This window comes from Camelus ferus, chromosome 6 (genome assembly GCF_009834535.1).
Source record: "Camelus ferus isolate YT-003-E chromosome 6, BCGSAC_Cfer_1.0, whole genome shotgun sequence".
Classification (NCBI taxonomy): domain Eukaryota; kingdom Metazoa; phylum Chordata; class Mammalia; order Artiodactyla; family Camelidae; genus Camelus; species Camelus ferus.
In genome coordinates, this window is record NC_045701.1 from 91,859,648 (window position 1) to 91,883,790 (window position 24,143).

Genomic DNA, 24,143 nt, shown 5'->3' on the forward strand with positions numbered 1-24,143 from the left:
GGTACCAGGCCGGTGGGGAAGGCAACAACGCTCCGGCCACATCCCCTCGTTAGAAGGCTGCGTCTGGGAATAGCACCAATACGTCAATCAGCACTTTGCCGAGACCTTTAGAAATAAGAGAGACTGGCTTTGTGGAGAGAAAGCGAGTAAATGGCTGCGCTCCTTTAAAAAACACCGTTAAGTGACGCCAGTTTTACGGGTTCCCTTACTGCTGCTTGAAAGCTCATAGAAGAGAAGGGACCGTCTCCTCTGGAGAAGCAGTTACCTTAGACTCTGTGGTGGTGTTGGCTTTGAAGGAGAAGACTCCCAAACATCCAAGACTAAACCTGACAAGGGCCCCAGGAGAGATGCTGCCAAAGCCCTAAGGCCAGGCAGCCCCACTGGAGCGGCCGGCCAAAGCGCTGAGCTGACCAGGGCCCACACCCGGGCTCCAGGTGACAGCCATTCCAGGGGTGTCCCCTGCCCTAGTGGGCGTGCCCGCCGGCCCGTGGACCCTGTGTGCCAGTGACCCGATTCTGGACCTGCGAACCCCCTGACCAACAGGAAGTTGCGCACCCCAGACAGAAATGAGGAGGTCCTGTTATACAGTTGAGGTCTGTCACCTGAGAGCATTTTAAGAAAGGACCCAAGAGTGCCTCTCACTGCCATGTGGGCATGCTTCCAGCTGACAGCCTCTCTTCTTACAAGGCATATGTATTACTTTTGGAAACATAAAAAGCAATAAAGATATTTAAACTCAAAATAGAAAATTTTAACTGGCTCTTAAATAGACTTATCTTAATATACGTTTATAAACTTGGTTTCTTAACTGTATCTCAAACTGAAAATGTGAATGAGCCCCTTCTAATTTCAGGGAAGACCCAAAACCACATGGAGAATCTCCAACAAAAATACCTACAGTTCCATCATCGTTCATCTTCAAACACGATCCAAAGTCGGCCAGGCGGATATGACCATTCACATCCAAAAGGACATTGTCAGGCTTAATGTCTCTGTTAGTAAAATAAACACATAGATTAACCATTTCCATGCAGCACATCAGGTAGGTCAAAGCCCTTAACTAGCAGTGGTCAGCAGAAGGAACGCCAGCCTCAGTCATGACAGCTGTCACGGCCTGGGAGGTCGGCCTGGCGATGATTCCGAGGGCAGGGCGGCAGCCCCCTACCCCCACCCCACTGCGCGGGCCTGTGCGGCGGTCAAGACGCCAGTGCTGTCCCTGCCCGGCCACCCCGCTAACCAGTGCTTCCTGAGCATCTCCCTGGGCCAGGAGCTGCTCTCCAGCCCGCACAGCCCCGCCATCAGAAAGCCTCACACTGGCTGAGGTGTCTGAACACAAGCATGCAAATACAGACACGCACGTGGTCTCAGCATCACCGACTGCAACCCACACAGTAAGTGCTGTGAAGATAATGAGGAAACGTAAAAGGAGGAGGAGGGACAGAGAGCGCCGTGTGGCGGGAGTGACCACGGAGGAAGACACCTGAACGGAGACGTGAGGAGTCAAGGAGTCAGGCCAGGGGTGGACCCCACGCTGTGCCCTGCAGGTGAAGTCACCGGAGCTCAAGGACAGGGGCTGTCCAATCACAGAGCAGCAAAGGGAGACAGGAAAGCGAACTTGAGGTTCTGGGGTCCTACCTGCTCTTCTGTGCACCTGCCAACATGGCGGGAGGGTTGACTTTAAGGCACCAGCCCTCTTTCCTGGTAGAATAAGCTTATATGACTGGACAGTGTGAACAGGAACGTAAACATTAAAAGCAAAGGAAGATGTTCACCAAGAAGAGTGCAGAGATACTCTCAGCAGCACAACTTGTAACGGCTGCGAAGTGGAATCCTCTAACGTCCACCTGCAGGAGGACGGATAAAGAACTGGGCAGACCACCACCCTCAGCAGACACACACGGGAGCACCAACTCAACAACAGGAGTGGGCTTCACAAACAAGTGAGCAAAAGATGATGACAACTCTTACTCAAAAAAACACGAACAAAGCAGAAGAAAACTCTAGCCCAGCACTCCAAACTGAAACAAATATCCTTAAATAAACAGGAGTATGAAAGAACAAAATAATCTCTCAGTAAGTCAGGAAAATAAAAACTAAGAACAGAACTAGACAAAAAGAGAGAAATGAAAAGAACTGATTTAATTCAGGAAAGAAATGAAAAAAAAGACACAATTTTAACAGAAATAAGGACTAAATTATAAGATGCCAAAAGAGAATAAATTCAAATAAAAATCTAATGAAAGGCGTCAAAGAAAGGGAGGGAAAGACCTGGAAGAATAAAAATGAGACAAAGAAAGGACTGAAAAGGGTCAGAGAGAAAGTAGCTGGACACTGAAATGGACAACAGCAAAGAAGGTGCAACACACACAGCAGGTGTTCCAAAATCAAAGCAATAAAACAACCTGAGACTATCAACCAAGAGAACTTTCCAGAAGTTAAAAAAAAAAAAAAAGCCTGAATCTATAGATGAAAGGGCCCATCAAAAATCATCGTCCTGTTTTTTGGAGCCAGACAAGTTGACACTGAAGTGCACATGAAACAATCAACATCAAAGAGCAGCCAGAAAAACACTGCAGAGAAAGAGGGATGATGGGGACACTGGCCCCACCTGATCTGGAGCCTCCACAGCTGAACAGTGTGGTCCTGGGGCAGAGAAAGACCACGGGGGGACGGAGCAGACCGTCCGGAAACAGACCACCTGAGGAAACTCAGTATATTCCCAATACAGACGTTACCTCCAGTCAGCGGGCAGAGACCAATGAGCTGGCGCTGGGGCAACTGGAGCGCCTCGTGCCTCAAGACAAAGCCAGACCTACTGTTCGCACCAGGACAGCTCCAGAGGGCTCACGATCTACACTGAAACCTGAAACTGCTAGAAGAGAACATTGGTTTTCTTCTTCTCTGGGGGTTAAAAAAAAGGACTTCTAACTATGACTCAAAATCGTAATGTAATAAAAGGCCAATAAATTTAATACATAAAAAAAAATCTGCACAGCAAAAGACTACAACAAACAAAGCCAAAAGACAAATGGCAAACTGGGAAAGAATATTTGCAACATTAATTACTGGTAAAAGGCAAATATTTAACAATTGAAGGAAAAAGCCAAAAATCATCTAGAGAAATGGGCAAATGGCAGGAAATAAACAACTCACAAAGGCGCACACAGAAAGACAGAAAAATGACATTCAAGTTCACAAGAATGGCAAAAAAAAAACCCAAACAAAATACACCCAACTATATACCATCTCTCATCCATCAGACGGCAAAAGTTTAAAAACACACCATGTTGGCAAGGCTGAAAAGAAACTTTCACACAGTGCTGGTGGGAACACAAAAAGGCACACTCTCTATGGAAGGAAACTGGCAACATCTAATACAGCTAATTAAAAATGCCAGCATATAATTAATATACACCTTACTCCTCTGTTGATCCAGGGATCCCCCTTCCAGGAGTTCACCCTGGAGACACACCGGCACTATGGAAAGGTACACACACAAGGTTATTCATCACCACGTCATTTACATTTGCAAGATGTTAGAAACTACGGAACCGGCCACCCGCAGAAGAGCCACTCGGGGGCCCACACGCGGGGCTCGGCATGCGTGTGGAAAAGAAGGAGGCACGCCGGGGGCCGACCACGACCTCCCGCACACCGAAGTCACAGGAATGAACCAAGAAAGAGGAAGACACGTGACTCAGAAAGCAAGGGACGCAGCCCCAGGGAGGTGAGCAGGGACCTCTCCACTTGGAAAGAAACAGCCAGGCCAGGAGCTGACAGCCCCGCGGGCCGCATCCTGCTCGGGATGACCCAGCTGCGCTCCCTCGGAAACCAGCAGGGCAGTGCTGTCAGGCCCCAGCAGGGCACACACTGGGGAGCAGTCCCGTCACCCTGGAAGGCCGCTTCTCTGTCGGCTGCTGTGCTGCTGACTGAAACGGTGGAACCGGCTGGGGGTGGGGGCCGTTCACAGTGGTGGACAGACTGCAGCCTGACCTTCCTCTCCTGTTGTTCCTGTGACGCAGGAGAGGGGGGCCCAGCCCGTCCACCACCGTCCCACATCTGAGCGACACGTCAGTGCCAGCCTCCACCCTTGCCCCTGTGAGGCTCCCTCGACAAAGCCCACCCCAGGTTCGGGGGGTGGGGGGTGTGTGCAGGGGTGGGATAGGCTTCCTTCCACTCCAGGCCCTCCCTCTGGGGGGCCCCAAGCCCCCCACCCAGTTTTCTGTCTTCATCCTGGTTCCTCTAATTCTACTCCACACTCTTCTACTCAACTTCCTAGTTTTTTCTTTTCCAAGACTTTTTTTGTTCTCTGAATATTCCTTCTCTTAAAACTGTACCTGTTCTTGCTTCGTTCACAGTGGACGCACCCTCTGCTCTCCCGGGGATGTGGCATTTCCAGCCGCACCCACCTGCGTGGCCTGCTCCCTGCACCCAGCGAGCCTCTCCGGGGTCCAGCTACCGATGCGCCAGTCCAGCCAGTGGGGCAGAGGGCACTGCCCACAGCCGCCATGGTACCCGTCCTTCCTCGGAGAAGGGCCCAAGGCTGCAGTCTGAACTGCGTTTGTTACGCCCACCCGTGGCGACACTTGTGCCGACGAGGCCGCTCGCCTCCGGCCCCTAACGTAGCCTGAGCTTGCTCACAGAATGCCCCTCTGAGACTGGGGAAGGACCGACTTCCTATAAAATCCACGTGGTGAACTCTGCAACAATGCAGCTTTCTGGTTTTACACTAAGTCGTTCAAGCACTTAGCCTGAACACTGAGTTGACTCTGAGAGACAAAGTTTTTGAGTTGCATATTTTAATGTTTCCTACTATGTCCGGAGGTTAAATGACAGAGCAAAGCTTCTCCAGAACCAATTAAGAAAACGAGAAAGCTTTCTAATTAGGGGAAAACAGGAAAGAATAAACTACTTAAGAGCTGGTCAAATGAATTTCCTTGGAGATCTGTGACAAATACAAAGACATTCACCTCTCTGTTGTGAATTAGGCAAAGTTCTATCAAGAAGAGCACAAAATCTAATATTAAAAACAACCATAATAACTGTCACAAAAGCAGGCACAGAGACAGAAATGAACACAGGAAAAAAGAAGACACGTTGTCCCCAGCAGCATCACCCTAGAAGCCGCACTGCTACTGGGCAGCTCCCTGTGACGTGGGGACCTGCCGCACAGCACCCTGAGCAGGGCCGTGCGCCGAGGCGAGTGTCCCACCTCCCAGGGCCTCCACTTCCTCCCTGAGCAACGAGGTCACACTTGGGGCGGGACCTGAAGGGCTGGCACTCCGACACCGGGCGCCATCGCTCCCCTCGGAACAGGACCTGCGCTGCTTCGGAAAATCCTTGACAGGCTTCAAGGCTCGGCCCGACCATGACGTCCGCTCAGGGGACCCGTGAGGGCTCGGCAACACGGAAGGCACGACACCATCCCAGTCCCAAGAGGAGGACTCCCCATCAAGAATTCCATCACTGGGCAACCTATCAGTCAGGCAGTGGAACTAAGATGCTGATCTTAAAAAAAAGATCTCACACAACTCCTCCAGCAAGTACTGGAGGGTATGTGCTCCCGAGTCAAAAGAACAAACCAAGAAAGGAAGGCGCATGACTCAGAAAACAAGGGATCCAGCCCCAGGGAGATGGGAAGGGATCTCTCCACTTGAAAAGAAAGCTCTGAATTGAGAACCACCAGGGCAGGGAGGAACGGGGGAGACAGACAGGACAGAGCCAGGAAGACAGCAGACCAAGGATACCCGGTGGGCCTGAATGCACACAGCTTTAGAATCTGGTCACGACATTTGGTGATAATTAGTGACAGCTGCATAGAAAAGTAGCTAATGAAAAAACAGGGAAATTATCAACTCCAGAGGAAACGAAAACTTTTATAAGAAGTATAACCATTTATAGTACAAAGCTCATCTGTAATATTTACACGTTATATTACAACGCCAAACTCTGATTTAACCAATAGTTACTACAGCTGACCCTTGAGCAACACCGGAGTTGGGGCGCCAACCCTCTGCGCAGTGTAATCTGAGTACGACTCTGTAGTCGGCCTCCGTCCCCGCAACCCGCACCTGCAGACCACGTAGCACGACAGTGTGCATGCTTGAAAGAAACCGTGTATAAGTGGACCCGAGCAGCTCAAACCTGTGTTGCTCGGGGGTCAGCTGCATTTTACCAGCTGGGACCAGAAGAGGGAAGTCTGAGAGTGTGTGCAGAAGAGAGGGGTGAGGGAGAGACATGCACTTAGTAAAAGAGTTAAATCTGCTTTAACAGGTGTGATCTAAACCCCCTCCCCACAAAAAATAAAATAGCAACTGAAGCCTGTTATTTAGAACTATGAAGGTAGCAACGAAAAGTTGAAGAGACAACTGAAAAAGTTGTCAACCGTTACTGTGGCAAGGGTGGGGCAGGGCTGGAGACCCAGGTTTTGTTGTAAGTCCTATACAACTATCTGATTTTTGCTATTACTATGAAATTACTCTCATAAAAGTAAAACAAATCAAAACCAACCCCCGCTCCAGCCCTACAGGCCTGCACTGCCATCTTTAAGAGCAGAGTGAAACGGATGCGGAGGTGCAGGCTGGGCGAGCACCCAGGCCGGTGCCCGGCAGCAGAGGGCCAGGAGAGCGGGGGGCCTGCCCCAGTCTCCACCCCGCCCTGCACACTCAAGAGGCAGTTACACTCTATTTAAGTCCTCTCCATTGCTGTGATGTGAGCCCCTCTCCTCAACCCAACCATCCCTCCATGAGTGTTCTGTGCGTGCCTGAGGCAGGGGAGGGCACGAGCCAGTGTCAGGTAAATATCAAGAGGCAGGTGACTTCAGCTGACAGAGAGAGCATCACGACGGTCACATGGAGCTGGAATGTCCTGGGCGCCAGGCGCTGGGGTCTGAAGGCAGTGACCCGGTCAGGCATCCTGCACTGTGGCCACAGCCAAAGTGAGAGCCCACTAGCTGCCGACTTTTCAGGAGAGCCCGCAGCCCGGGCTCTACGACTCAGGAATTCTGAAAGGAATATTTTAACACAGTAAATGTGGCTTCCATAAAATACATAAAAAGGAGCTTACCTGTGCACGTAATGAAGCTGATGGATGGAATCGATGGCCAACACCATCTCACCAATGTAGAATCTTGCCATATCTTCTGGAAGCTTGTCTTCAAATTTACTGAGCAGGGTCAGTAAATCGCCACCCACATAGTAGTCCATGACTAAGTACTACAAACGGGGAAGGGAAGGGCAGAGAACACAATATTTAGTCACAGCCAAACCTAACGACTAAAGGGCCAGCTTCCACCGTGGAGGCTTTGTAACTCAAGTCTGGACCAACGGCTTGCTTCCCACCGCGCCTGCCGCCCAGGCTCCCCCAAGACGCGCCAGGACACTGCTATGCTTCAGGGGATGTATCTGGCAGAGAACAGATTTCAATGAATAACGTACACGCCATCAGTGGAAAAGGCACCTGAAGCATCTGACACTGGAGAAGGCACCCTGAATGCTGGTGACCCGAATTGGAAGCACAAGAAAGAGTCCGTCAAGGTCTACAGGGCTTGAGAATCTCTCCAGCCTCCGCTGTCACAGGAAGAGGACGCAGGACCACAGAAGGGAAGTGAATGATCTAAAATCACACAGAACTGGCAACTCTCACCAGAAAACCGGTACCAACTGAAAGGTAAGTGCTCCCGGGCTCGCCCCCAGGGAAGGCTCAGAGAACCTTTCTGCTGGAGCAGAAACCAGTGACAGGAGGGGCACTGCCCGAGGCGCTGGGCAGCCTTCCCTGGAAGGACAGCGGCTCTGGCTGGCTCTGAAGGCTGTGATGGAGGAAGCCTGGGGCTGTGGAGACCCAGCGGGACACCTGCAGGCCAAAGGGGCACAGCCAGAGTCAGGGGCAGCCAACACCCCGCTGCTGGGCCACTGAGCACAGAGCCCGCTGGAGACGCTGTCCAGCAGGAACTGCCTTCTCTGACTCCAGTTTCCTTTTAAGAGAGGGATGCTCGGGTCTGAGCAGTTAGCTTTCAGCTGATGGAAGAGAGAAGAAACAGCACTGCCTCGTTTGCTCTGAGATCCTCATACTGACAGCTGCTGCTCAGTGTGCAGCCACGACGTGCGGTGCCCTGGTTCTACACCCCACGCCCGTCGGGTCCCTGAGTCCTCAGAGCAGCCCCGTCCAGGCAGTCACGCTCGCGGTCTATAGGTGAGGAAAGGCCAGTGGCAGAGCTGCGAGGTGAGTCCGAGCCACTGGACTCTGAGCCATGACCTTAAAAGGAGGCTGCAGGGTCTCCCAGGAAAGGAAACTCATCCACCTGAGGAAGGGGGAGACGCCCTCACTTTAGACTCCTGCCCTCAAACAGTTTTTACCCGCAACCCTCTCACCTTGCCTCAGACTCAGCTTTCAAGACCCACCTCAATGGACCCCTCCTCAGAGGCCTCCCGGATCTCCCTGCCCCTCCCCACCCACGGGCACCTCAGCCAGGCTTCCCTGCTCTGTCACCCACCCCGCAACCCACAGCGAGCTGGGAGGGCCAGAGCCCCGTGTCAGCCGTCGGCTGTCTCTCCCACACCTGGCACAGCTCTGCTTGCACACAGGACTCTCATTCACTCACTCACTCTCAGTAACAACCTTGTCGGCTCCCTCCAGGTAACAGGCCCCTCCTCTACGGAGCTGCCATCAGGTGGAGGGACAGGGACCATAAGCAAGCCCAGAGACGAACACAGTGACGTCAGAGTAACGGGCGCAGAAAGAGAGCGGAGCCGCCCTCCAGGGAGGGCACTCCTGTGCCTGGACCATCACGTAGACCCAGACCCGGGAATGACGGGCAGAAGCCGCTGGGCCAACGGTGGCGTTCCCGACCAAGGCACGTGTGCAGAGAGACTGTGAGGAACACGACGGGGTTTGTTTTAATGTAGTTCAATGGTTTTATCTGTCAAATATATATTTAAGCACCTCAATTTCAAAGCGTCTTGCTCATCTTTTAGTGGCAGCACAAAGGAGTCAAAAATGTCAGTGAAATGCCCTATGATGGAGCCCTGAAGCTGTTGGTGCCCACACATACCAGGTAATTTTCGTCCTGAAAGGCATAGTGCAGCGTGGTGATCCACTGACAGTCACCGTTCACCAGCACGTCCCGCTCCTCCCGGAAGCAAGCCGTCTGTAAAGAATCAGGGAGAGAGTCGGGCTGTGTCCGTCCATCTGGAACAGTGCCCTGCAGAGCACAGTCCTGAGCAGAGGGGCCCCGCTGGGACAGACGCGCTGGAGACAGTATCCCCGCCTTCCAGGATGCGGGAAGCCTGGCCTCGCAGACTCACTGGGAACCAGATGCACCCTCATCTCCCCCCAGGCGGCTCCAATCTGCTCTCCTCAGCTCTTTCCTGCTCCAGCCCCTCCCACCCCCTACGCCAACCACTGCGCCCAGCGCTGCTCAGAACTCACTTCCCTACTGTTGGCTCCCACTGTCCCTTCCACACATGCCACCTCCATGGCCAACACCTGAGATCCCACCTGGCTGATGTGCACACTTCAGCTACAGCTTCCTAGCTGGGCCCTCGTGTCCAGGGCCCCCTGGGGGTGGCCGGTGGTGTGGCGGCCCCACACGGGAGCCCCTGTCACAAATCTACAGTTCAGGAGCCACACAGCTGGCAGGGTAGGCACACACCTGCTCACTGATGTGAACTACTGATCTGGGTCGATTATTTCCAAGAAACATGACTATTTGCAGTACATGATTTATTTGATGCACATAACTGGAACAGGATTCTGCTATGAAGACGTGTGGCCTGTAGCACATAGGTAAAAGGCCATCTTGTAGGCTAAGGTTTTTTTAAAAAGAGCTTTAGTACACGGGTGGAATCTGTATTTGAAAGCAACCAGGTCTTTGGCATAATTATTGTAAGACTTCCTCTTTCATGAGCACGTAAAATTTCAACTCCTTATATCTGCAACTTGCAAAGCTGAACAGAAACAACAGCAGGCCCAGTGGAGCGCCAGCGCGCAGGCCTTGAGCCCCGTCTCACATGCAGTCTCGTGCTGACAGTCAGAGCTTGTTTTCCACATGTTTTTTTTCTAAAATTTTTAAAAATGTTTTTTCTTTCAAAAATGTGATTGAGGTAGGTGTCCCATTCTATGAACTAAAGCAGACGAGAGGATTTACATGGGCCTCCCATCAGCTCACAACATCCAGGTGTGAGGAGATCAGTGGTTCTGGAACCACTGTGACCCCAAACCAGGCCTGGTGAGGGCGGCCGAACCCTGAGCGCCTGCAACACTGCTGCCACCAGGCGGCCCGTGTTCCCAGCACCCGCCTACTCAAAGCTCAGGGTGAAGCCCGCTCCTGACCCAGGGTCGCCAGCGCAGTGCCCACAGGCAGCACACACACTCGGCAGTTCTGCTTTAAGAGCAAGCTTTCAGTGTTTTTTCACTGACCCAATAAAATGAACTAAAAGCCTAGTCTGGTCTACAAGCTATGAACTTAACGCTGCCTAGTGACTTTTCCATGGCCACCTCTTGCTGACTTTGTGCTTTTAAAGCTGATTTTTAGAAATCAATTATCTTGAAATTAAATGTTTAAAATAGCCTATTAAATACAAATTTAAAAATTACCCCAACCAGTATTGTATCTATGTATCTACATTACACTTTTTATCTCTTTCACATATGCACACACACGTGCGAACACACACACACGTACCCACACACATTCTAGGATAACCATCACGATTAGTAAACATTCTTGGACTTAGTGCTGAGCATGCCAATTAAACAGGATCTGTGTTACCTAGACTGAGAGTAAACAATACTGACTCTCAAAATGCGCTCACTCACCGCGACAACTGGGTAGGTACTAACCAATATGGTAAGGTGAGAATCACTTCTCCCTAACCGTAGAATTTTTATAATTTAACAAATTCACACACACACACTTCACTCCGGAGGTTAACACAACAAGTCATGTTAATTATGGCTCAGTTACCTTCTTTCATAAGTCACTTCTATATGAATATAAACCTGAACAGAATTTGCTGTCGGTATTTCTTTCCTCAAACACCTTATTCCTCCCTCAAATTTCCTGGGGCAGCAGCTACCTATTTTCCCACAGGAGAACTGCTTCAGTGAGTCTCCCGTGTCGGCCAACGAGCCAGTGACAACATGAAAAGGGGGGGCTGGGGGTGAGGGCGGGGAGGGGACCAGCGGAGCCGGTGGGGAGGAAGGCAGTGGGGCCACGTGGAGGCTAAGCCATAGGCCACCCACCTCTCGAGCCCAGGTGGCTGCAGGGCGGTGATGACTCAGCCCACCAGCACCTGCTGAGCACTAAGTGGGTGTGAGACCCCGTGCCGGTGCCACAGCCGGAAAGCGGACGCAGGTGCAACCGGGAAGGAGAACGACCACAGGTGGTTCGGACACGACAAACCGGAGATGCCGGGGACACAGGAGTGAGAGCACCCGCCGCGTCGGGGGGCCTGAGGCTCAGGGCAGTGACCAGCCCAGACGAGCAGTGTGTGTTGTCTGCCCGCGGCAGCGGCTAGCACCGGCAGGAAGAATTCTCAGAACAAAGGGGCACCTAGAATTCCTAGGACGGTTTAGAGTGACAGCATGAGAGAGGCCAGAAACCCAAGAAGGAATTTCCAAGAGAGGAGGTGGCAGGTTCTGGAAGCCGGTGTGCGGAGGAGACAGGGTAGACCATGGCTGCAGGGCAGCCTGGGCAGAGGGCAGGTGCTGGGGGCAGGGGAGCGTGAAGGAGAGGACAAAGGACCGGGGGTGGGGGGTGGGGCGTGCAGACAGAAAGGGCGTGGTCGGGAAGTGGACCGGCAACGTGTCCTTGGAAAGGAGGGACCCATGGCTCTGAGGTGAATGAGAAATAGAGGAACACAGGGTGGGCGGTGAAGACAGATGCCAAGAGGGAGTCTGGGGACGATGCAGACCACCGGTGTCACAGTCAGGGCTGGGAGAGGGGCTGGGGAACAGGGTTGAGGGCACGAAAGGGCCGCCACAGAGGTGGACGAAGAAGAAAGAAAACAGTGGATTAAAGGCTGTCGGGCGGCAGCCATCTATTTATAATCTTCACTCCCCTCAAGGAGGGACGACATAAACATTTCCGAATTCAATAATTCCTCTGCACGTGGGGCAGAACTGAGATAAATGCCTCAAGTTTCCATGAAGGTTCCCTGGGCCCTGGCAGAGACACCCGAGGGGGATGCTCAGGAGAGCGCGGGGAGGGAGGAGGAGTCAAGGCCACTGCAGGGACAGGCACCAGGGAAGGCTGCGGTCCTGGAGACCAGCAGCAGCTCACTCCTGCCAGGGCAGGAGGGCCCAGGTCTGTGAGCGCTGGGTTCTCACCCAACCGGCCTCCTCAGCCCCTTCCCCTGATGTAAGCCAGCGCCTACTTGTTCATTTATGGTAACGCTCATGCTTACCTCTGCTCTTTTCAGCATTTCCCACTTGTTGAGGATTTTCATCGCATATATTCGTTCCGTGTTCTTCATTTTGACAACAGCAACCTGTAGCACAAAGCGGAGTTTAACCAAAACTTAGTTAATGGAACAAAAGGTCAGCATGTTTCACATCACTGCAGTGAAATCTTAATTGCCTGGAAATCCTGGAAAATGACCTGGAAAGGAAAGCAGTTCTCTACGTAAATAAAGATTTGACCTTTTCATCATCAAAACTTGACTGTAGCCACATTGCCTCCTGAATGACCTCACCTGCTCATTCAAAACATGTCACCGCTGAACAGTGGGTGTATATGGGGGTTCACCACCCTCTACGTTGTGTGTCTGGGGACAGCTCTCCTCCTGCACTCAAGGGCCCAGTCCCCTCCCTCTTTCCTGCTCACTCCACCTCTCTCCCCCGCCGCCAGCCTCTGCATTCGCCAGGCCTTGCCCCTGGGATCTTTTCTTCACAGCGGTGGTCTGAGTAACTGTGTGGGCTCTGGAGTGTAGCTTGGGCAAATTCACTTCTTTGTGCCTCAGTTTCTCCAACCAGAAAATGGCAGCAGGCCGGCCTAAGACTGCTGTGAGGGTCAGATCAGCCGATACGTTTAACCTGCTGGGAATGGTGTGAGGCACACAGTTAGCACTTAGCGTGCTGGCCGTCAGCCATGTTCTCCAAGGTACATTTCAAATGCCACCTCTTCCAGGAAGCCCTCTTGGACCCCTGGTCACCATTAAGTCTCAAATAAGCTCTTTCACTGCTGCCAGCACATGTGACGTCTGCCCCAACCAACGGCGTGTTCTACACTACATAAATCAATCATCCACTGACCTAAGTCCCCATCACAAAACCGTATTGGCAGTGACAGTAACTTCTATACCTTTTCTCTGCAAATGGCAGGCAGCCACAGTGCAGATATGGGACGAAGAGTTCTGAAAGTGAATTATTTACTTCCTTGCTTCCTAAACAACACACACCACAGAACAACATCGTCAAAGTAACCACAAGAGCTCACACACACTTTCCACGTGCTGGGGATGTGCCGAGCAGTACGGCCGCACTCTCTCATGAGCCCTCTCCACAGTCCTGCATTGTGGCCATTTTTAGTGTCTTTACTTTACAGACGTGGAACCTGCGGCTCAGAAAGGTTAGACAGGCCTTCCCCTCGGGCGGGCTTTGTAACGACTGCGCTAATGATGGTCCCCTGCAAATATAACCCTCCCTGAGCCTAAGGATGGGGTTCACGTGGGCGTGCTCTGGTGTGACCCCAGAGCCTGCACAGGGCTGAGCTTCCAGCCAGGTCCCCTGCCCATGTGAGCCCTGAAATCATCCTCTGCCACCGCCCCCCGTCACCCCCTCGACGCCACTCCACATGCCTCTCCCTCATCACACCACACCTGAGCTGCCGTCTAGTGGCTGTTGTCTGAGAGACCACAGACCAAACTCCCTACGACTCTGAATAAATCAAGAATAAACAGAACCTAAATAAAGACGCTGGGAGGTCTCCGAACTCCGGACACATGCCTGTCATCACGTCAGAAGCATCTATGTCTTCCTGGAACTAGCTACCATCTAGACAGGTGAGGTATCGGTATTTAAAAAAAGCTACATAGTATTTAGTAAAGAAATGATCTAACTTGGCAAGAATGGTAGAGCTGATACATTTGAGGAAAATAACGAAATTGTGAAAATGCCAAGTGTCATGAGTGATCCAGAACCTGCTGACGATGAGATTCAGAACACAAGGAAGCCTAAATCTTTAGGAGAGGCTTATCAGGGCACAGACCTTCAGAAAACATTCAGGATGGCTCTGATAAAATACGCAGAAGGAAAAAGAACGTAACTGTCCATGGAAAACACTTGGCAAATCAAGAATATGTAGAAGTGAAATGCAGAAATAAAATTTAATGTTAAAAAAAACCCCAAACCAACAAGTTTTCTCTACAACTTTAAAAGAAACAATTTCTTAAAAAAAAAAATCTAGTTTGGTTTGCCATAAATTTCTCCCTGGTCAAAAAACTTAGTCTTAATTGCTTCAAAGAGAGATGATGATCCTAAAAATACCTTCAAAATCAGACATTTCAATAAACAAATAAAAATCAAAATAATTTTACAAAACATTAAAAAATGATTCTGGAGCATGAGAGCAGCCCCCCCCAGTGCAGGAGGCAAAAGGGAAAACAGGGCATCACTGGGCCAACATAAAGCCAGGATAAGACAGCAGACTGGATTAAAAGTATTCCATCCACTTCAAAGTGAAGTTCATGAGCTGTGGTTATGCAAAAGACAGTCCCTATTAAAAAGCAGGCCCCGAAGTATTAGGGGTCAAGGGCCTTTATTAGCCCCCGCGGTTTTGTAAAAGTCACACACACACACACACACACACACACACACACACGAGAGAGAGAGAGAGAGAGAGAGAGAGAGAGAGAGAGAGAGAGAGAGAGAGAGAGAGAGAGAGAGAGAGAAAGAGAGACGGAGGGAGGGAGGGCACCAGCAGAGCTCAGCTATAACATGATCAAGCAAATGAAATAAAATGTCAACAAAAGGGGGTGCGGTAAGGGGGTCAGACTGTTCTGTGAGCCGTTCTCTCCATACAGCAGCTCTGTTACTTTGAAAGTGTTTCTAAACACAGCTTGCACAGCTCTGCTTCCTTTTAAGTCATTCTAGGAACAAGAGAAACAGCAGGACGGAGCCGCTGGACATGGGGACTCTGGTCAGGCAGGCGGGATTCAAGTGGAGCTCCCAGCCCACCGTGACCGGGCCCACCACTCCTGGCCCCAGGTTCTCATGTCCCGGTGGAGCAGCCATGCCGATGGTGGCCGGAAGGTTTCGAGGTGCTCACATCTTTGAAAGTACCTGAGACCTGGGGTGCTGAGCAGGGCGCCCAGCACAGCCATCAACTGCCAGCTTCTGTCACGCCAAAAACAAAACCCTGGGAAGCACACTACACAGCTGGGAACTAGCCCTCCAGAGGGGTACCCGGGTGGAAGGAGCTTCCTGGACCGCTGTCCCCGAGACACTGATGGGAGGAAGAGGGTGTTCCCAAAGCTGCTGTGCTGAAGAAGAAGGGCAACAGCCCACATTCCCACCCTTGTTTAAACCATAATCTAGAAGCATTTCTCTAAACTCTGCGTGTGTGGGGGGTGTTGCAACTTTAAGGTATGAGCTTCACGCACTGACTACATGTGACATACAACTGTGTTGCGGACCCTGCAAAGTCTAGAGGGCAGGGCTCTCGAACAGCCCACGCACGGCTCAGCACTGTGGGCACACACACCTGTGCACCACGGCAGAGGCACAGGTCGTACCTTCCCGGGCTGGTCACTAGGAAAAATAATTCAACTAGATCCACAGGTGAAGGACATGTCTGGTCCCAACCATGACTAAGAGTGTCCTCATTTCTGTGATCTGCCTGGTGTTGTAAGAGGCAGAAGCCGAACTGGGCACATTTCAGGTACGTGATTACAAGAATATCCCAGGGAACAATGGTGGTGGCACTAACATGAGATCAGAACCCCAAATTCTAGCTACAGCAGGGAGGGCAGCCAGGTGGCCAGGGATGCTGGGCGAGGAGGGCTGGTGTGTGGGGCCCAGGGAGGGATGACTTGGGGTGGGGCACAAAGAAGCTGCTAAGGCCTGGAGAGGGAGCAAAGGCAAAGGCGAGAAGCCAAGGACTGCGCAGAGGCCCGCGCAAGGACACGTTTCTCTCAGTCTGAGAGGAACCTGAAAGGTGATCAACGTCATCTTCCTGAAACTCAGAAAACCGAGTTTTGCATTGAGTTCTCCAGCAAAGGAGGCCCTAAAAATAACTGTAAACTATTTTAGCATGACAGTGTTCTCTCCTGTCCTCTCATTTTCCCTCTCTGGTCCCAAGTCTCTTCCCGCCCCTCCTGGACCCTCCAGGGGCGGGCAGTCATCATGGAGCGCCGCACACTGGGGCTCGCTGGTCGTGGGCCCACAGCCTGACACAGCTCCTGGACCAAGGGAGACAGTCAGCGAACGCATACACTGAACTGAATGGGGTTTTCATGTTAAAAGGCTTTCTCCTTCTTCTCACTAAACACCACCATGAACCGTATCTACACCATCACGTTTCCACCTAGAGCTCAGAGCTGTGTCATTTCTCTGCAGAACTCAATTTTCCCGTGTACCTTTAAACTAAGTTCCCTATTGGTGGAAATCAGGAGAGTTGCCACCTGGGGAGGTGGGGCTTACAGGAGGTGGGGGGTCTGGAAAGAAACAGGAAGGAACTTTCTAGGAAACAGAAATGCTTTGTATCAATTGAGGTGCTGGTTACGCAGGTGTAGACATCTGTCTTAACTCAGACCATACACTTCAATCTGTGTATTTTACATGTAATTATATCTCAATTAAAAAAAAAAAAGCAGCAGCAGCCAACAACCTCCCTGTCCCACGGCAGCCCAGAGCCGAGTCTGGCTGGGGAGTCCCAGACCCAGGGACATTCTGAGCTTGGCCTGGGAGGAGCTGCCATCCCAGGGGACAAGGCGGCCACCAAAGTGGCCCCCCAGGGGCACCGCTCCCTCCACCCACTGCTTGGGGAAGCAGGGAGTACGAAGACGAGGCTGTGTTGGGGGAGGGAGGCATGAGGATGGGGCAGGGGCTCGCCAAAGAACTTGGGGCTGGGGTCTGATGTGAGGCCAGGGAGTTTCCGAGGAAGAAACAAGGACACAGCTGCCTACATCTGCTCAGCAGGCCAGAGCTCCCTCATCCAGACACTGGAAGCGTTTTGGAGGAGACTTCTTGTGCTCCCTACTGAAGCCCCGCAGATAAAGCCGCGCCGTCATCAGGTGCTGGCAGCTGAAGGATCATCAAAATGCTGAGACGTCTTCTGAGACACTTCAGAGCCCAGCAGCCACCTCGTGAAACTGCTGCTTTGCTCCCGTTCATGCGTGGTTTGCACAGCATACAGCGTGTGCCCTGCACAACGAACGCCGTCTCACAGCGGGAGCCCTTTACAGGGCTGGGCAGAGCGCACACGCGGCCGTGACGTGACCCAGAGCGTTTCACCGCTGGACTCCCCTGCCAGGACCACGCACAGCCCCCAGGCACAGCACGCTAAGGCTAAAACCTCAGAGAGGAGTTGTGTCTTCCAATTAAATGACTAACTGCAAAGCCACCCGATCCTGAGACCCTAGTCCGCGGGGGGAACTGGCAGTCTAAGCTGGGGCAGAACAGCCCCTCCGCCGAGGCAGGTGCTGCACACAGAGCCTGCGGCCTCCCCACCTGGCTGTCCAGCCAGGGCAGGGGGGACAACACGCCCAAGGCCACACGGAGGCAGCGCGCCGTGGCTGGTGAGGGACCTGGGGGACAAGCTGCTCTCCTCCTAATGCAGGCACCGGACGCACACCCGGGACCAGGACTGATGCGTGGTGAGGAAGCTGCGAACGATGAGGACCACTGCGATGCCACCCCTTGCATCTTTTTTTAGGAGATGGCTGCCAAGACGGTTTTCAATTGACAAATGGAACTTTTAGGAACTTGTTTGTCTGTAAGAACTATTTTGGTCCAGACAATATTCAGGGTAATTCACCAGTCACCAGCTTTCGTTTTAATTTTTCTCTTCTTAATTCTATCTTTCAGATTCCATCCACCAAGAAATCTCCAAATGATACCGATAATTATCTCATCCCCAAATCAACGTATAGGACCTGAACAACGCTGGTGGGGGCTGCTGCGGTGCTCGCGGTCTAGGCAAAGGTAACAAAATGAAGTTTCTCTTACCTCACCAAAAGCACCTCTTCCAATCACTTTAATTATTTCAAAGTCTTCTCGATGAAGCTGCATTTCCTTCACCAGCTGGGTAAATGGTTTAGCTACAGATTAAAAAAAAAGTAAAATTAACCATTCAGTAAGTTGATAATATATAAAATTTTAATTGACTGGGGCATTCCATTAAGTTATACTATTTTTTTTTGAAAAAGTTTACTTTTTAAATGAATATTTTTTAAAATGTGAAGTTTGGGTAAGTTGGTACTTAGGGTAAATTAACATGGACATTTACACTGGCACCTGTGCTTCAATATATCTGTTATGACAAATGCCATCACAACAAAGATCCCCTGGTAAAAATCACTACAGCTAAGCTGTCCCACTGAGCAAGCGACTGACCAGGGCACTCCGCTGGTCCACAGCCACCACTGAGACACAAGCACCAGCCCTGGGTACCATCGAGCTCCCCGAGCCACAGGGCAACTGGGACACAAGACATTCTCCAGGACAATGGTGTCTCCAAAGCGCGGAAACCGTCCTTGATAATCACACAGAGCCCCTAACAGTAACCTCACTCAGGGCTGGGAGCAGCACTCCACAATGCTCTCCGTGGTCCGCACGTGCATCCTCAGGGAGGAAACCGAGCCAGTTTTCAGTGGAAAGTGTCCTGTGCTGGATGGTGCCCCCCCAAGTCATGTCCACCCGGAACCTGTGGATGTACCCTCATCTGGAAGTGGGGTCTCTGCAGATATAATCAAGTTAAGATGAAGGCACACACGGGAATGAGATGGACCCTAAATCCAGCAGGACTGGTGTCCTTATAAAGGAAGGAATCTGGACCAGAGACACAGAGGGGAAAGTCACGTGAAGATGGAGGCACAGATTCAAGCGATTCAGCTACAAGCAAGGAGCACCGGAACCGGCCGACACCCCCGGAAGTGGGAAGAGACGGGGCAGGCCAGCCGCTGGAGCTTCAGAAGGAGCATGGCCCTGCTGACACCTCGACTTTGGAATTCTGGCCTCAAGAACTGTGAGAGGAAAGAAAAAATCTCTGCTGTTAAGCCCCCCAGTTTGTGGTAATTTGTCATAGCAGCCCCAGGAGTGGAAGCCACGCGCTTTGACTCCAGAAGCAGCCCTCCTGACCACTGTCCATCCCGCCCTCAGCCCAGCGTTCGCTCACTCGTGTCTCTCACACCTGTTCTTAGTTTCACCTCCAGACGTACAACCATGCTCGTGCTAACCTTCACCTGTTCCCTGCAGCTCTTTTTTACATCCTCCACCATCACAGCTTTGCAAACACTCCCACTGGGGGAAGCTGGGCAGAACGTGCGAGAGCTCTTCCTGCGCTGCTTCTTACAACCACTTGTGCACCTACAAGTACCTCCCCCAAACCTGCTACCTGGATTTCCTGGGCTTCTAACTGAGCTCCATATTATTAACTTGATTCTACATTTTTTCTCCTTCAATAGTTCTTCCTAAGACTACAGTCTGACACCGAGATTCACTGATCCAAGGAACCACAGCCAGAGCACCAGAAAGTTCCTGGCGCCTATTACAGAGGAGTGCTACCACCGTCACTGTAAACGCTCCCAGCACAGAGCTGGGGAACAGAACACACAGGGCCTGAATTATGGGGAGGGGGGAAGCCAGGCTAATGAAAACACTTCAGCTAGAACTTAAAAGATCACCTACAACTCATCTTTCTTTCTTTCAAATATTACCCAAAATACCCATCCCCCAAATACCTAATGGATAAATATGTACCTCACACAGCCACTAAGACCACCACCCTTCTTAGGGTCTTTTGGGGGAACCAAAGGGTGCCTTTTATTGTACTGTGAAGAACAACACTCCCAACAAATCTGACTTTTGTTCCGTTTCACTGACGGAGAGAGTCTGGGAAGCAGCAGTGCCGACGGTCAGCTGCGATGAACCCACACTACGGAACACACCGGGCGCCCGAGGTGGAAATACCCCTCCAGCAGCAGCTCCACACGTCATTCTGGACTGTTCTGCAAAACCCAAAGACCCACAAGACTTGCTAGCTATGTTTTAAATGTGCAAATCAACTGGCAATATTCATGGAAACCAAAGAAACCCCACCCATAACCGTGCTATGAGCCTCGTAGCTGCGTGTGCTCCCACTCCAGCCCGTGACCAGACACGGTGTTTGCACAGCTATTTTTTTCTGCTTTTATTTCACTTCTTGCACTTTCCATGTTTCTGTACTCCTCAACTATCATTGTAACAGTTGCATATTTCACTAAGTTGACACACAACGATTAAAAATTGTGTGTTTGCTGAATACAGAGGTTAAACACTCAAAATTTTAAAATTATTTTCTTATGGTGAATAAATCTGCAATGAACATTTTCACGCACACAGATTTTTTTTTTTTTTTACTATTTTAAATTAATTTTAATGAAACTCCAGGACTCTCCAAAGGGTGCTAACATTTTTTCTGGTTCCTAATCGGCCTTCCAAACTGCATCTCCTGAGTCGCGCATCCCCCTAATACCACACGCTGTTGTCTCTTCCTTTGAAAATGATGGCCCTTTGGTGCCTGATGAGGTAATGTCCTCCTATACCCGGCTGTGAGCCCCATGATGTTAATCATCCATTCATAACATGTGCTCACCGATCAGGTCTTGAGCTTCTGTAATCGGCTGTGTTAAGTGCTTTACTTTGGCTCTGTTGGTCATAACGGCTGTAAACATCATTCTCCATTCTGTTGCCTTTTTTATCTGAATTATGTTATTTTTATTTTATAGCAATTATTACTTTTATTAATAAAAGTATCACTTTTAGTAAAACTAAATTCATTTTTCTTTTGTCATTTTGTTATTGAGGCTTAGAAAGTTATAAACTCTTTCAAGATCTAATAGTCAATCCTATTTTTGGCTAAATGGCTTTTTAAAATAGTCAACCCATTATTTGTTGTTGAGAGTATTGTGGAGCATGATACGAAGTGTTTATCTTAATTCCTAGTTTTAGTCGCCTGTACCTACTTAAGTGGTCCAGCGATCCGTTACCTAGTCCTGCTTACTCCTCCCTACTTGGCAGTGGGACCCGGGGAAGCCGTAGCTTCCACTCAGGAGAGTCAAGTCCTAAGATAAAGAAACTGAGAAAATCAGGCAACAGGAAATCAACTACGTGAATGAAATCTCATTTATAAAAACAGAGGGCACTGAAAAGGATCCAGAGAAAAGCATTAGTTTTGAAAAATGCTAAATATTTCAACACAGTTCTAAGGACATAGTAAAAATACTGCAGTGGTGTGTAAAAGTCATTAAGACTACATCAGCTAAAACCAGAACAGAAAATTTAATCACAGCAGCAGACCACCCTGCTACCCACACAAGTACTGAGAAGCCATGAAATCAATCTGACACAAGGGGACAAAGGAAGGCGGGAGGACTTAAACCCGAGAAAAGGACAAAGAGGGGTGTCATCCGTGTCACCTGCCGTCCGGACTAGGTGGAGTCAACAGACAGAAACCAGACCAGGTATCTGAAGGAATTCAACATAAATGACTGTCAGCTAGGTAACTAACAAAGCAAACGGGAACACTGAATTATCACAAGGCAGCAGATGCAGGAAGCAACCACCGCCCTTAGGGTTAGGGGAACCAAAGGAAGAAGCTGGAATCTCTGAAAACTGGGCAAAGGGCTGTGCACAGCTGAAATTCAGGGCCGGGAGGGAGGGGGTCTCTGCTGGTTACTGGGGTCTCTAAGCACAAAGGCAGGCCCTAAGGGTGGGGACCCAGGGAACTGAGAGGGGGCGCTAGCCAGCTGATGCTCGGGTCTCTGAAGTGTGGAAAAACGCCCAAATTGGGACAGGCTGCCCACTACCACAGACCCTTCCTGCCAGAGGAAGAGGGTGCTTGGGTGTCACTCAAAGGAAGAGGAAGTAGGCAGGAAGCTGCGAGTCCCTCCTCCCTCCTCCAGGCTCCCTCCAGCGCCCCCTGTAGGCAGAGCCCCACGGACTGGGGTCAGAGCCCAAACTGGGTAATGACACTGGGTCAGGGGGACAGGAGATCTGCTACATACAGAAGGATCCGTCACATATCAACACAGATTCAGGATAATGCAAGCCAGTCCTCACTGTCAGAAAAGGGAGTTACGAATTAGGGAGAAGAATAAACCCTGTAATACTGGATTAGAACTGGAGGCATCAGTGTGAACTCATGGTTTTCAGTATATGTGGATGAAGGGACCACAGACACACCTGGGTGAGTGCTCCGTCTACTGCGAGGGCTGGAGGCAGCAACACCCTGACAAAAGGCATATAGTGTGGATCTTGGTTTTTAACTACTGCTCTCCAGCAGAGAAACCAGGGCAACCTGGTCAGTTCCAAAGCTGGGTCGGGAAAGCACAGGCTGGGCCTGGAACGTCCTGTTGTGCCCGAAAAGAAAAAGGTGCTCCAAGGATGACAGTGACCCCAAATAACTACTGGGAGTCACAGATTATCCAGCCCCTTAAATAAAACAGGATCAGGAGTACACAATGACATATTAATAAACTTTAAAAATCTGATGAGAAATGGGATATTTACATAATTTCAAAGTACATCCAAACAAAATACTCATCAAAAAGGGGGAAAGTGACTTAACAGTGAAGTCTGTGATCAGAGTGAACGTCACCAGTGATGCGACAAAATGAAACTGGGTCACCGCAAAGGACACAACGAGAAAAAGTGTCACTTCTGTGATTTTCCTGCTGAAGTTACGTAACCCGGATTTAATCATGAGGAAATAGGAGATAAACCTTAATTTCTACAAAATGACTGGCCTGCAAGGGTTTCACAGTCAAAAAAGTCAAGGAGTGGCCAGAACTGTTCGCACAGAAGGAAGTGCAGCGTGTGGCCCTGCAGGCTCCTTTGCTGCGAAGGAGGACAGAATCCAGGAGACCAGAATCCGTGACACTTCAGTGGGGTTGGAGAATCAGACGGCAGCACTGTGCCAAAAAGTGGTTACACACACTACCCTTGTTGGCACGGAATACATTCTCAACTATTCAAGGGGGATGGGGTATCATGTAAGCAACTTACTCTCAAATCTTTGAGGAAGTTCTTTATACTGCTATCTGCAACTTTTCTGTAAGTCCAAAACTGCTTCCAAAAATTTTTAACCACTTTTTCAAGGTCATCTGTTGCCATCAGGAAAGCAGGCTGTGGGGGTAGCATGGAGGCAGAGCTGGGGGATGCCACCCCTCGGGAAGCAGTGAGGGTGGCTCAGGGAATGACAGTGACAGGCCTAGAGACAGTGAGGAAGAGGCTGCACCCGGGTTCTGCTTTGGACAAGCAGTCCCTGCCATGTGGGCGAAGCAAGACAAGGCTCGGTGATGACTGCTGGGTTTTTAGCCTCAGTAACTTGATGAACATAAGGGTGCCAAGAACCCGTGTGGGTAAGGCCAGAGGGAGCAGGATGCGGTGGGGAGTGCAGCACTGGAATCCAAGGACTTCAGTCATGCTACAGAGCCTGAGACAGTGAAGGATTAAACTGATTTTTCTTACAAGATTCTACTGCTGTTTCATATTTTCAGGAAATTATTGCTTCAGAATAGCCAGCTGACATGAGGGTGGAAGGGAGGGGAGAACCAGTCTACTGCCAGGAAACTGGAGGTGGAGGTTACTGAGAGGAGGCAAGGATCAGCGTTTTTAACCCTTTTTCAGTTGGCCAACGTTCCTTCACTGACCGCTCTGGAGCTTGGGATGCTCTGCAGAATGCAAAATGTCACAGGCAACATTTCATGAGTTATATCCACTGGGGTGCAACACAGTTCATATACACTTAAAACATTCAGGATGCAAAGCAAAATCACAACAACCAAAACACCATGAGGGGTTCACTGTAAGCATCACTTACATTAAGATTCTCTTAGAAGACAGACATTACAGATAGCCTAAAGAAAGCGGGTCAGCTGCAATGCTGAAGATAATGTTTGATTTTCATGGTGACAATGAACTGGTAGATTTCTAAGTAAGACAAA

At 50.5% G+C, this 24,143-nt stretch overlaps 1 protein-coding gene across 3 annotated transcripts in view; it reads right to left on the reverse strand.

Moving 5' to 3' along the window:
- CDC42BPB (CDC42 binding protein kinase beta) overlaps positions 1–24,143 on the reverse strand; it is a 92,337-nt gene that overhangs the window by 37,639 nt on the left and 30,555 nt on the right. For all 3 annotated transcript variants that reach the window (XR_004320954.1, XR_004320955.1, XM_032482725.1), the window contains exons 2-6: positions 18,166–18,257; positions 12,405–12,488; positions 9,050–9,145; positions 7,066–7,214; positions 899–992 (exon numbers count right to left, since the gene is read on the reverse strand). Coding sequence is in view for 1 of the 3 variants with exons in the window: in XM_032482725.1 (XP_032338616.1) it covers positions 899–992; positions 7,066–7,214; positions 9,050–9,145; positions 12,405–12,488; positions 18,166–18,257 (515 nt within the window). In the remaining 2 variants the exon portion in view is untranslated. The remainder of the gene's footprint in view (positions 1–898; positions 993–7,065; positions 7,215–9,049; positions 9,146–12,404; positions 12,489–18,165; positions 18,258–24,143) is intronic.